At 34.5% G+C, this 14341-nt stretch overlaps 1 protein-coding gene across 1 annotated transcript; it reads left to right on the top strand.

Annotated features, from left to right (window-relative positions):
* Positions 1–1997: 1997 nt before the first annotated feature.
* MONOS_6932 (uncharacterized protein) lies at positions 1998–8769 on the top strand (the record flags this gene model as incomplete). Its single annotated transcript, XM_067877211.1, has 1 exon — positions 1998–8769. The coding sequence occupies exon 1, from the start codon at positions 2062–2064 to the stop codon at positions 8767–8769; it is 6708 nt and encodes a 2235-aa protein (XP_067736633.1). The 5' UTR covers positions 1998–2061.
* Between the last annotated feature and the right edge of the window lie 5572 nt (positions 8770–14341).

Here is a 14341-nt window from a genome sequence, read left to right on the forward strand (position 1 = left end):
ATTCGAGCAAGACATTCAACCAAGATAAGTGAATGTCAGTCTTCTATTTCCTTGATTTCTGCGCTGGAGCCAAATAAAAATAACATTTTAAAAAATTATTTCAAACTTCATCTTTGCCAAAAATTCTCAATCGTTCTTCTTTCAGAAAAGTGCTTTTCAACGGTTATTTTAAAATTTCCCAAATCAAATGCCTGCAAAACGAACAAATGATATAAAAAAACATAATTCCACAAACTAGAAATGAGCAAATATATCACTTTCCATTCTTTGAGTCGCTTCCACCTTTTATCTTTTTTCAGTAAGCCAATAAAAACATAAACCATTTCTTCATATTTGTTCGCAAAACTATCTTATCAAATGCTCACGTTAATTGTTAACTATTTTGCATCCAAACGCTTGAATCTAATTTCACAGTCAAATGAAAAAAGCATTTCTCAACAAAAGATATTATCATTGGATTCTTCGAAATCCTCGATCACTTGTTCAACAAAAGATTTGAAAAAACAAGTCAATCTGAAAACATAACTATGGTTAATCAGATATTTTCAATGCGAATTGGGATCAAAACATAAATGTTCTATGAATAACAAACAATAAAGAAACAAATTTAAGTTTGTTTTAATGTTTTTTCTTATTATTGTTTTTCTTAAAATCTATTTAAAATTATTTGTTATTTGTTACTGTTGAAACTAATTTTTTGCATTGATAAGGCAAGCACAATATTGCATTTTGTTAAAAATTTTTTCTTTCAAAAAGTTGTTGTGATTTATTGAAAAATATTTTCCAGAAAAAAACAGTTTTATTCTGGACAGCTGTTTAATAGGAGAATTTTAACATTGCATCATTAATTGTGTATTTCAAAAACAATAATAAGTATTTCAATTTCACATTTTCTTTATTCAATCATGAGTTTAACAAATAAAAAATGATCATTCTCATAATATTTAATTTTTATATAAAAACTGATTTGTATTCTCGATAAGCATGCATTTGTTCCTTTTAGCATGTCTGATTCTGGCAGAGACATTTAATTCTCAAGTCATCTATGCGACAGCCACATTTAGAAACCGAGGTATTATATTTTATATTACTTTTTAATATAACTGTTTTTATTTCGGTCAAGGCAACTCAAATGATGCACAGTTTTTCACAAATGGCAATAATAATTATTTTTCAGAACATGGAAAAGCATCAGGAATGAACAGATGGAAGGAAGGAACATGCACAGCGATTTATTCATTTTTACACTTTTCCAATTCTTCAGTTGGACTGGAAAATGTGGCAGTGGAATATTCTTCCTCGCCATTTATTCTAATAACAGATTCATCGGATGTGGTGTTGGATTCGTGTGTTTCCTTCCAAAAGTCGGAATCTCCTTTTTATTTGAATATCGGGTCAATCTGCCTCACAAACATGACTTTGATCCCCCAAAAGAGTCTTAACCCTTCCAGTCTCATATTTTCATCTGATGATTCAAATATTGCTATTTTGAGCAATTCCATCATTACTGATCTGGCTGTCTCATCCTCAGACAATTTCCTGCTATCAGGAAAGAGCAAAAGCGAACAGATTGATAATTGTGCCTTCAGGAACATGTCTGTGAAATATAACACGAATAGCGATCATTTTGTGGAACATTCGTGCTTGTTGAGTTCAATGGAGAACTGCCTCATTTATTCATGTGTGAATGTCTTTGAAGGAGGGATTTCGAGTGGATCTTATTCTTCACAGGAATTTGTCTGCAAAAACACAACAATAAACTTCGGGAAAAGAGAAACGAATGCCCTTGAGAAAAAAGGACAAATTAATTCAACGGAAAGCCAATCCTTTTCATTATGCGAATGGACTGATTGCACAGCACCACAAGGAGGAGCTCTTTATGTTTATAACAACGCAAGTGCAATTCTCACAGTTGAGAATTCTTCATTCACAAGATGCAATGCTTCCTCGACAAATGGTGGAGGAATATATGCTCAAAGAATTGCTGAATGCTTTGTGCTTCATTCTTCATTTTTTCAATGCACATCAGCAGCAACCAACGGATATGGAGGTGGAGGAATAATGTTCGATAATGTTTATACGCAACCATTTGTTGACGATTGTTTGTTTAATAATTGCTCTTCTGCTGATGATGGAGGAGCTATATATTTTTTTCAAACAAAAACAGAAAGACAGAAAGTGTGCGTTGTGAATTCCTTTTATGATAACTGTCGATGCAACTCTTCAATAAATGGTGCAGGAGGGGCAATTATTCATTATGAGCCAGCGGATAAAGTTGCCATTTCAAATTGTTTATTTTGTCATTGCTTTGCTAAGTGCGGAGGTGGAGCTGTATTTCAACATATAAAAGGAAATAATGGAGGAACATTGTTTTATTACTGTTTTTTTCACAATAACACATGTGTGAAAGGTGGGCACGATCTTTCCATTTACATATCCTCAGAAAATAATATTGATCCAAGTTGTTATTCAACCGTCCAAACAACAAACAGAGTTAGCATTAAATTTGACTCAATTGTTGATCGTAGTGAATGGCTTCGCAATGATTTTGGAAATATGAGATTTGTCTCATCAACTGATCCACAACCAAAAGGCAACGACACATATGCTTGTGGAATTTATGAATCTTATCCATGCAGCACGATCAGCCGTTGCCTCACACAACTCATTCCAGACTTGGTTCCCAATGTCGAAGTATCTTCAGGAACGATAATCGAAACAAATAGTTTTGATTGTGGAGTCAACGCTTTTACTGTTTATGGCCAAAGCAATATGAGCACAGCAATCCATACAGAATTTGAAGCATCTGGGCTGTCTCTATTTTCAGTCTCAACAGGCACATTGACTGCCAGAGACTTTGTTGTTGTGCATGACTCGGCTCATCCGAATAATCGTGGGTCAAGGATGTTTGAGATAAGTGGAGCAGGAGGAATGAGCGTCAGCAGACTGAACATATCATTTGGGAGCGGACAATCAACAGAAACAGTATTTTCGACAGAACTGATAAATGTGCAGAATGGGATGTTTCAGATGGAACATGTGAACTGGGCAAAGACGATTTCAACAAATTCACTGTTTTCGCTTTCTTCGACAAATGAGATTTCATTGACACTTTCAGAGTGTGCATTTGATGGGATTGAGAGAACAACGAGCGGAGCAGCAGTGATATCGTTTTCGAATGACAAGGCCAACATTGATGTGAATTGTTGCACTTTTGAAGGATGTGGAAGCAGAACATCGGCTGATGGGGGATCGATGATGCTGTGTGTTGGGAATGAGAATGAAGTGAAAGTGAAAGGTGGATCTTTTGATGGGTGCTATTGCTCTGCAACATATGGATTTGGGGGAGGAATCTTTCTTCGATTGTTGAATGAAAATCCCAATTTCCTGATTTCCTCTTCGTTTGGCACAAACACAGCTAAATGGGGGAATGATATCTTTGTCATTTCACCCAATCTGGAAGAAACAGCAAAATCAGAAAACATCAGATGTGTTACAGATTCATTGGATTCTCTTGAGAAAGTGAGAGGATATGACAATGGAAACAACAGTGTGGCCATTCCTCTGTGCATCTATCTTCTTTCCACCCCAGAAGAAATATATGTGAGCAATTCTGAGGCATCCAATCACTCACACTGTGGAATTGTCCAATTCCCTTGCTTGACAATGAAGCACTCGCTCACAAAACAAGCAGGAACAAAGAAAGTTGTTGTGAATGGAATGATTATGATGAGCGATGAATTAACCTTTTCTGATCAGAAACACGAAATCAAAGGAAATGATGATCAAAGTGGCTGGACAGTCTCTGATTCAAGTGAAACATCAAACTCTGAGATGATTTCAGCAAATGTTGAAACAGAATTATCAAAACTCATCTTTTCTCTTCCATCTTCCCTTCCTCTTCACTCCACTTTCATTTCGTCATCTTCATCGTCAATGACTCTGTCTCAATGTTCGCTTTCTCTTCAAGATCAATTATCAGAATTGACATTTCTGTTCTTGTCTGTTGAATCAGGAATTTTGACAATCGACAAATTCTCCGCTTCATCAATTGATTTGAGGAGAAATCCGCTGATCTCGTTGAGGGGAAGTGGAACAAATACCGAGTTGATGAGCACACTGTGGTTGAACATGACGAACAGCAATTTCACAAAAATGGAAAGAGCAGCTGGAAATGGAGGCTGTGTGAGCATTGACAACAGCGATGATGAAAATACAAACACACAAATAAATATTGAAGAATGTTCATTTGATGGATGTTCTGTGCTGGATGATGAAAGCAGAGGAGGGGCCATTGATGGTCAGTTGAAAGGGAGCATTCAAATGAATGTTATTTCATGCACATTCACAGGATGCACAGCACCAGCAGAAGAACGGAAGATTGGGTTTGGGGGAGGGATGGCACTGAAGCTGATTGATGGTGATTCTTCGTTTGTGATCTCATCCCCTGTTTTTGAGGCAGACAAGCCAAATATTGCCAGATATGGAAATGATCTGTTTGTTGAATCACCAAACTTGACGAAGAGCATCACAAACACCTCTCTTCCATTTGTATCTGGACATCTGGCAGATATTTCATTGGATTCTATGAGAGGCTTTGATGGGAGTGACACAACGAATGCCATTCCACTGGTTTTATTCTGGCGAGGGATTGGGTCAGAGATATTTATTGGGAGCGAAGGTTGTGATGTGTGTGTGTGTGGATTCTCAGATTATCCGTGTCTGTCGATGGATCATTCGTTGACAAGACTGGCAGAAGGGAATGAAAGGAATGTCAGCATCAAAGGAAAAGGGTATCTGCAGAAGAGTGTTGAAGTGAGTGGAATATCAGTGAAATCGGATGAGAGCAGCATGTGCTCATTGGAATGTGTCTCATCGCTTGAAGGAGCAGAAGGAGCAGCAATGAAGATTTGTGGCATCACCAATTTCGAGCTGGTGAAGTTTGTGATTCCATCTTCATTTGCAAGTGGAGTGGATGTTTTGATGCATGTTGGCTCAAGCGAGGGTTTGTTGACTGTGAAAGATTGCTCATTCACCAAAAAAGGAGATGAGAGAGAAGAAGTGACAGATTATGGGCTGATCAAGGCAGAAGGAGGGACAGTTGTGCTGGAATTGGTGACGATGCAATTGTTGAGCTTTTCGCAGGATGTTATTTCTGTGTTGTCAACAACAGTGCTGAATGCGAAAAATCTGACGATGAAGAATATTGAGGTGGAGGGAGCAAGTGGATTGAGGATATCAAAGGGATCAGCTGGAGAGAAGAGAGGGAGCAATGAAGGAGAACAAAACATTGTAATTGAGTGGAGTTTGTTTGAAGAAGTCACCCAAGACACAACAGAAAACATCTCGATCATTCGAAATGTGAATGATGAGCCATTGAAAATGGTGATTCGAAACACAACGATGAAGAGATGTGGAGGGTTGAAGTGTGGAAAGGGAGGAGGGATGTTTTGTGTATTGAACGAAGGAGGAAGTTTTGAGTGCTCATTTTGCAAGATTTCAGAGTGTTTCTGCTCGACTGCAGGAAGAGGTGGGTGGATGTTTCTGGAATGTTCATCGACAGCTGAGCAGCCTCTGAATTTTGTTCTGTCAAATATCACATTCCGAGACAACTCTGCATTGAGAGGAAGAGACGTGTATATTCGATGCCACTCAATCGAGACACAAGTTGTTGATGAGCAGTTCTTGCTGGATTTCAGAGCACCGTTTGTGAAGGACAAGGCAGTATGGGGATGCACGACAGACTCGTTTGAAGGAGAAGAAGATCTTCTGCTGAGGGTTATGAGATACCAGAGCGAGACGATATTTGTGTCATCAGTTGCAGACAATCGCGCAGACAGCAAGCAATGTGGAGAATTGGACACACCATGCCACTCATTGAGCTTTGGAGTGCAGCACATCATTCCATCTCTGTATTCACAGCTGTTGATCTTGGAGCAAACAGAAATTGTTGGGAAGTGTGATGTTCTTGATGTGACCATCCGCTCATTGCAATCTCCCTCAGCTGCTTTGGTGCATCTGAACTCAACAATAACCAACGAGGGAAGTCTGATCACAACATCAGAGAATGTTCGGATTGAGAGATTGAAATTCAACTTTGGTCAGTTATTTTCGTATTCAGGCAATTCAATTATTCATGAAACAAATGGTCAGCTTTCTCTTTCATTTGTTGATTTTTCATCTGTTGGCCAATCAGAAAGCTTTGAATCTGTTGTTCTGAATTCAACATTGTTGAGCATCGAAAATGGAATTCTTCATGTTGACAACTGCTCAATATCAATGCTTTCATTCAAGAAGCCTTCATTTTTGTTAAATGGTGATGAGATAAATATTACAAATATGAAACTGGAACAGATTGAATCAACAACAGATGTATTTGAGATTGGCAACTGTGGAAGTCTTGTGTTTAATGGAGTATCTGCAGATGGAGTGAAATTATCTGAGGGTTGTGTTATTGCGATAAACGATTTGTCATCAGGAACAGTTTCTATTGGAATCTCCTTATTCAACAACTGTTCGAGGAATTCAAAAGGAACTTCTGTTTTCTCAGCTTCTTCATCATCTGTTAAAATAAATCTTTTCAATTGCTCTTGCTCAGATTGCCATTCTCTCTCTGACAAAGGAAGCATTATGGAGATTAACAATGCAAAGGATGTTTCTCTGCAAATGTGTGAATTTGAAGGATTGTTAACCAACAACCACTTGTTGGAGAATGAAAATATTTTTGAAGAGATATGCAAATGGAATGGATCGCTTGTTCACTCAGCGAATTCTTCATTAGAGATGAAATATGTTACAATTATGAATGCTTCACAAGGTGGATTGTCAGTGTCTGCAGGCGATGTGACGATTGAGAAAGGGGAGTTTTTGAACAACAATCCATTCATCGAAAAATATCCCTCTCTTCGGAGGAATATTATTTGTTCAGATTCTGCATCATTGACCATTTCCAGCTTGAAAGGTGGAGATGGAGTGAAAGACAATTCTTCTCTTTGGATTTTGAATGATGGATGTGATTTGAGAGGGATAGCAGGAGAAAGGTCATCTCCATTTTTCATTCCCAGACTGGAAGATGTTTCAGTGAATGAGAATGACAGCAATGTTGTTGTGAAATTCAAGGGATCTCTTTTTGTGCCTTGTGACTTGTCATTCAGGTTGATATTCAAAACAGGGGATGTGGAGTTGGTTGAGACATATCCTTTTGAGGAAGACAGTTTTGTTTCAGAAATAGAAGTGGTTGGAAGAGTTCCATCAGAAAATATTTCAACGATTGCAGATGAAACAGAGGTGTCAGTGATGATTTTGTTTGGGAAGCAATTGGCTGCAACTTCTCCAAAGATTCTGAAGAACAAAACAGAACCAAAGACTGGAAATGATAAAGTGGTTGAAGGAGGAAAAGAAGGGAAATCATCATGGTCTTTGGTTATAATTATTGTGATGGCATTTATTCTTCTTATCATTCTGATAATTGCAGTTGTTTCAACAGTCAGATGGAGAAAGGCGAAGAATGAGAACAAAGATCTGAGAGAGATTGTGAATGACACAGTGAAGAAGGATCCGAAGCTGATTGAGATGGTGACGATGGAGCCATCACCCGAGGAGCAGTGGAGGAGAGCAGAGAGAGAGGCAGAGAAGAAGAATGAAGAAAGAATCAAGAAGAGGGTGTATGAGAAAAGCTTGGGACACTCAGAATCGTCAGAGCATTTGCTGAGTGAATGTGGCTCAACAGAATATATTTTGGGGAGAGATTCAGACAAGATTCCTGAATGGGTACTGGAGAAGGTTGAAGAAGAAGAGATTCGAAAGAGATCACCATCACCTTCTATCTCATCCACTTCCACCACTTCAACGACTGATTCAGATTCAACATTTGTTCGGGGCGAGGATCTGTGCCCCACCACCTCGTCGATGTCGAATCTGGTGGATGTGATGGCCTGCTCATCTCCCCATGAGAAGCTGATTGTGGATTTGAGGGATTCGCTGTTCATGCTGTTGCATGGAAGGAACAAGACAAAGGAGATGGCGATAGGCACTCTGCAGGAGAGGGAGATGACAGCTGCCCAGATCCTGTTCTGGGTGGCGAATCTGGCACTCCACTCGTTCAATGAAATGGAGAATCCTCTGTCATCGCTTGCCAATCTCACTCCGCACATTGTGCTGTTCTCGGAGCACATGGTGATCTGCATTGTTTTGCACTCGGACTTTTCATCAGACTCTGACAGTTCATCTGTCTCTTCAAGCTCCACCATGGTCACATCTTCCTCTGATGTTTCAGTGATGAGCGAGAGATTCACCAAGTCGCCACCTCCATCATCAGCGTTTGAGGATGATGAAGATGAAGAAAGAAAAGAGTGTCTGAGGTGGAAAGCACCTGAACTGATGATGAACAAGAAGATGGGGGCAACAAAGGAGTCAGTGGCATTCTCGATTGGGATGATGCTGTGGGAGTGTCTGACACTGGAGATCCCATTTGATGAGTATGAGGGTGAGGTGGCAGGGCAGAAGATAGTGAATCACGAACGACCGAACATGTCAGCTGTGAAGGAGTCGAATTTCTTTGAAATCATCCGAGCTTGCCTGTCTGCTCAGCCAGAAGACAGACTGAGCTTGGCAGGGCTGAAGCGAGAGTTCATCCAGCGGTTTCCTGCAGGAGCAGCAATTCTGACGATGTCGGATGCGATTGACCTGGAGGAGACAACAGAAGATGGGGAACACATGACGAGTGTGAATTCTTCAGATATCACAGGAACTTTGCAGACTGAGAAGTGAATGAAGAGTTGGTGACAATTGTGTTTTTGCTGGAAAAATGTATTTGTTTCCAAAGCCGCCTCAATATTATCTTTTATCAGTCTGAGAGAGAATCTCTCTTCCCTTTTTGTTTTTGTTCATCAGCACATTTCTTCTTGTTTTTGATATCATCCTTTTTTTTTGTTTCATTGTTTTCATTGGTTGTTGTGTTTCACTTAGTTTTTTCTTTCGCCGATTCTGAATGCAGATTTTGGATGAGCAGTGTTTGCTGTGTTTTATATATTCATGTTTTTGTGTTCGCTGAATCACCACCACACAATTATTTTGAGTGAATCTTGTCAAATGAAATTTTTCATTAAACTCTAATTTGGCTTTTCAGTTGATTCTTTTCTTTTCTTTTCTTTTCTTTTTTTTCATTGCAAACATCAACAGTTGTTATTTCATTTCCTATTTTGTGTAACTCCAGTTTGTATTATCAATTCCATTTGTTGTAATTCTTTTTTTGCATTTGTTTTTTTCAGTTATCCAAGCGACTTTTTCTTTATTTGTGGCAATCACAACATTCACAACAAATGATAAAAGATATATCTCTATTTTTGTTTCAAAAAAGCAGGGATATAGTTGTTTGTTCTTTTGCAACGATTGCATCAGAAGAATCATTTCCTTCATCTATGAATAGCATTGTTCTGTAAAACATATGATTTGTGAAGAGAATTAAACAGAACAAGAGAAACTCATTCAATCTGTTGGCTTTGTTGTTTCTTGACTCAGAGATTCAGGTATTGTTCATGTGAAAGAACCTCTTTTGTTATTTCCTCTCTCAACTTTCTGTTTCCTTTGTTGAAGAAAAGAACAATGTGAATTCGGCTTCATGAAAGGAGGGACTGAATTGTTGCAATCTCTTTGTTGTCATACTTAATTCCATGAACAAAGAATTGTTTCTACCTTTTTATGTGGAGACCGAAGAAAAAAATGTGATGTTTCAAAACAAGGAATTTAAATAAAATTGGTTTCATATTTATTTATTGAAAAATGAGCTGTTCTATTTCTTTATCTGATGAAAAATCACTTTTGAATTCATTCTCTGTGCTGATTTGACTCGATTTCATTCTGAAAACACATCTTTTGAACAGTGAGAAATGCCTCAGACAATCCTCAGGTTTTTCAGCTTTTTGTTTTTTGTTTAACAAACTTGTTGTTGCATTATCCAACCGCTCATCTTTTTCTTGTCATGTGAAAATCTTATGAACAGCAATAATGATCATTATGAAGCACAAAGAGAATGAAAAATCATAAAAGTTGATGAAGAAACCATGATAGAAGAAAAAAAGAAGGCAAAAAAAACAACTCAAGATGATAGAGATGAAAAAAATAAGTCAAGTCACTGATTGTTGAAATTGGTTTTAGTGAATTGAATATTTGAAATAAAATGCCTACAAATGGAAGGATAGAGAATCAGACATTAAATATTATTATTGGATAAAAAAGTTGGTTTTTCAATTGTTTTATGTGTTCGTCCAATTAAAAGTTATTGAGACAAAAAAGAGAAAACAATTCATCTTTTCATGTTGTCTGATGAAAAATTCATGAAAAAATTGTGATGAAATTCTTTTGGAAAGATTGGCCACACAAAACCCGAAATTCACAAACAATCAGACTGTTGAATAAAGATGCAGTATTTTTCAGTCAAAAAGTTGTTCAAATGATTTTTCATAAATAGAAATCTGATTATTTTTTCTAAAAAGAAAAAACGATAATGTCAACCATATTAACAAAAAAGTGATGAAATGAATTTCGTTTTTTATTTTGTTCATTGAAAGATAAAATATTTTTATTATTCGTTTTTCAAGTTATTTCAGTACAATAAATATTCATTTGGGAAATTATTTTTGAAATCATATTTTTTTCACAGATATAAAGGTCAAAAAATTTCCCTTGAATATCTTATAAAGAACACTGAAAAGTGAAAATACTAATTAAAGATATTTTCATCTTTATTTCAGCTGTGGCATTTGTTTTTGAAATGGTTTTGATGTGATTAATCATTAAAATACAAAATCTCTATTCAATGACAAACAATCTTTTAAAAATCAACACACAGAAAATAGTTATGATTTCGAAAATAATCACACACACATGAAGAGATTCTCAAATTTTCCCTGTTAATGCAATTGCACACAATCAAACACAATTAAAACACCAAAAGTTTTGTTAAGATCGAAATTGACAAATATCTCAGATCATTCACTGAAAGAAAAACAACCAACATGAGAAAGAATTTTTACAAAAAATTTTCAAAATTTTTGTTGAATTGAATATTTTCCATCTTGAATAATTATGGTGCAGTCTTTGGAAAATATGATCATTTGAAACAATGATAAACTTGAATGGGTGATATTTTTTTATCTGTAAAAATGATTGTTTTGTGGAAGACATTTATGTCAGGGCTTTTGTGATATGGTTAATTTTTTTTTAAAAAGTTCATTTTGTTAAATTTTCAAATAATGAAAAAAAATTTCATATTTCGATCAAATTTATGTTCTCTCTCGTGAAACTTCACCAAAATGGAAACAATAACATTGTCAAGATATTGTTTTCATGACAGCAAAATTTTGTGAGTGGGAACAGAAATTTTATCGAAATATGAAGGTTTTTCTTAATTTGAAAATTTATCAAAATGAACTTTTTTTTAAAAAAAAAAAAGACATACTTTAAAATCAAAAGCAAATTTTTTTTCAGTTGTTTGCATATCGAACAACAAATCTTTTTTGAATTAATAACGATTTGTTAACATTTTGGGGAATGAATGGACTTTCAAGCTTTTTATGCACAAAGCATGAAAGAATTGATTCACTATTAACATTATTAAACTTAATCAGATTTCAAAATAATTTTTATTTTTTATAACTGTAAATAAACCTTATGGATGTCATAACAAAATGTTTTGTGATTTCACAAGTTTTTCAAAAAATAAACCCATTTTTTTCAAATGTTTTGATTACAAAAAGTTAACGAAAAGAACATAATTATTCAATGAAAATGCCTGAACGCATCTTTTTTTATTTATTATTTTGTTCTTCAAAGAGTTGACCGAATACTTCAACCGTTGGAATTGATAGAGAAACTGTTGATGTTGTTATTTAATTTAGAATAAAGCTCGTACGAAGATCACTTGGATTGTGAAGAGAAAAGATTCATGAAAACGGATAAAGATGTGCTTTTTTAAGGAAAAAATCATTTGCAGCAAAACAAAACTCATCCTGTTTCCAAATGAAAAATGAATAATTTCCAGACATTAGAATAGAATTGTTGATATTTTTTAAACAGTCAGTGATGATAAAATGGAAAATAACTTCTGAATCATTTTTTCTTTATCAAAAATTGACTGTCTCCAGAAAAGCACATAATGATCGTTTTGTCAACTGCAAAGAATAAGATCTGACTTTTTTTGTTTCATAACAATTCATTTATCATTATAGAATGATATTTCTTTGCTTATATTATCTTTGGAATATTTTCGAAAGATTGAAAGAAATAAAAATCTCAAAACTGTCAAAACTCGATAAAACGTTTCCAAAATGAAAATGTTTGAAATGATGAAAAATGTGGAATATTGGCATCATCACAAGTTATCTAATAATATTCTATTTATTCATTCATCTTTGGTTTTTGTTTTTCTGAAAATTGCAAATGAGTTTTTCTGAGTCAAAGGAAAAAATTATTAATTGTGTTTTCATTTCAAAAGAATTATTTTTTTTTTGTTTTTTCTTTCTTTCAATATTCGCAATGAAGTCAGCATATGTTTGGGAAATATTGTTGTTTGACGGATTCATTTTTACGTCTTATCTTAAAAATTGTTAATGAAGATGAGAGAAATAGGAAGAACAGTGAAAGAGTTAAAACTGGTTAAAAGGAATAAAAAGATGATGAGTATTTTATTTAACAACACAAGTCCTCCACCAACCAGCTTTGTTAGAGCTTTTGCTGGTTTGAAAAATTTATAATCACTTAATGTCAACTTCTTATACTTCACATTATCCATTTACGTCCCATTTTTTTGATCAATTCTTAAATTAAAATTGAAAAAAAGAAGATGAGATAAAAATTGGTACACAACAACAAAAGGAATAATTCAACGTGAAACAATCAAATTAAAGGATAACATATTTGTGAAAAAATATGAAACTTCAAGCTTTTTCATTGATAAATAATGTTCTTTTTTTCAACTTTTTGTAACCTGAAAATATAATAAAAAAGTGTTCAATTTATTGAATCCATCTCATGATACAACATATAATTCAATGGTTTCATTGACTCCTGTTTATGGTCATGAGAATTTTAACACTTTAACAGTTTGATAAAGTTTGGAAAAGTTGAAAGAGATACAATTATTCTGAACTTTATGCAAAAAATACTTCAATGAACCTGTTTTCCCTCATTTCTTTTATTTTTCAGATTTGAGGATATTCAAATGCAAAGAAAAAGATTTGTTTCGAAAAAAATTGAAATTTCCAAACTTCAAAACCCTATTTCAATCAGATATTTAAAAAAGTTTAATTTTATTGGTTTTGTTTTTGAGAGCGTGCTTCCCTTGAAAAGAATCCGTTGAAAATTTTGGTGAAAATTTTTTGTTTTTGCAAGATGTTATCCATGAATATCCAAATCGATTATTTAAAAAATTAAACCACATTTAATATTCTTTCAATGTCTGTGACAAAAGCAATAACTCTGCAAACAATTTGAAATTGCGAGAAAATATTCACTATTTTTTATGTTCATTTTGAATTCATAAAATTTTCATTTCGATTATATTATAGTGATTTATGGATGAAGCTTTATTGGAAACAAATTTTTAGATAGAGTTGTTTTGATCACATGAAATGTTGTTGGCTCCATTATAAAAAAGGTTAATGAAATTCCTTTTAAATAATTCATGAATATAAAAAGAAAGAAATGGGTGATTATTTTTGAAATCATATTTCTTCCATCAAATTATCGGAATAAGAATTTATCTCAAGTGCTGATAAATGAGCACAAAAAAGAAATAATTGGGTGATTATTTATGAAATCATAACTTTTTTCGGGATAAGGATTTTTCAAAGATTGTTTTCATTTGGGAAGAAATTTTCCATCCAAGTGCTCAAAAAGTCTCAACTGTTTCATAAACAAATGCATGATCTGAAATATAAATTCAGAGGTCTTGAATGTGCCTGTTCACTTTTCAGTGTTCATTTGCGAACATTTAATAGAAATTTTCGAACCGAAATTTTCGAAAGGAAAAATATGAGTTCAAAAATAATCACCCAATTCCATCTAAAAATAATTTTTTCATGAATATTATCGGAAGCAATGTCATTTTAAACAATTGCATTGCATTCAACTTTTTAATGTATAATTCCTCTAATAAGAAATTAAACATTTGAAAAAACAACACTCCGAAAAAAGTTATGATTTCTAAAATAATTACCCAAATAATAATGATAAATCGAATTAAACATTTCAATTTAAGAAATGATTTTTTTTCTTCCTTAGAGAATCACACAAATCATAATCTTTTGAAAGTATATTATTTTGAATTTTTTCCATTTGTTTG

Source organism: Monocercomonoides exilis (assembly GCF_001643675.1).
Source record: "Monocercomonoides exilis strain PA203 chromosome Unknown scaffold1-2713096, whole genome shotgun sequence".
NCBI classification, from domain to species: Eukaryota; Preaxostyla; order Oxymonadida; family Polymastigidae; genus Monocercomonoides; species Monocercomonoides exilis.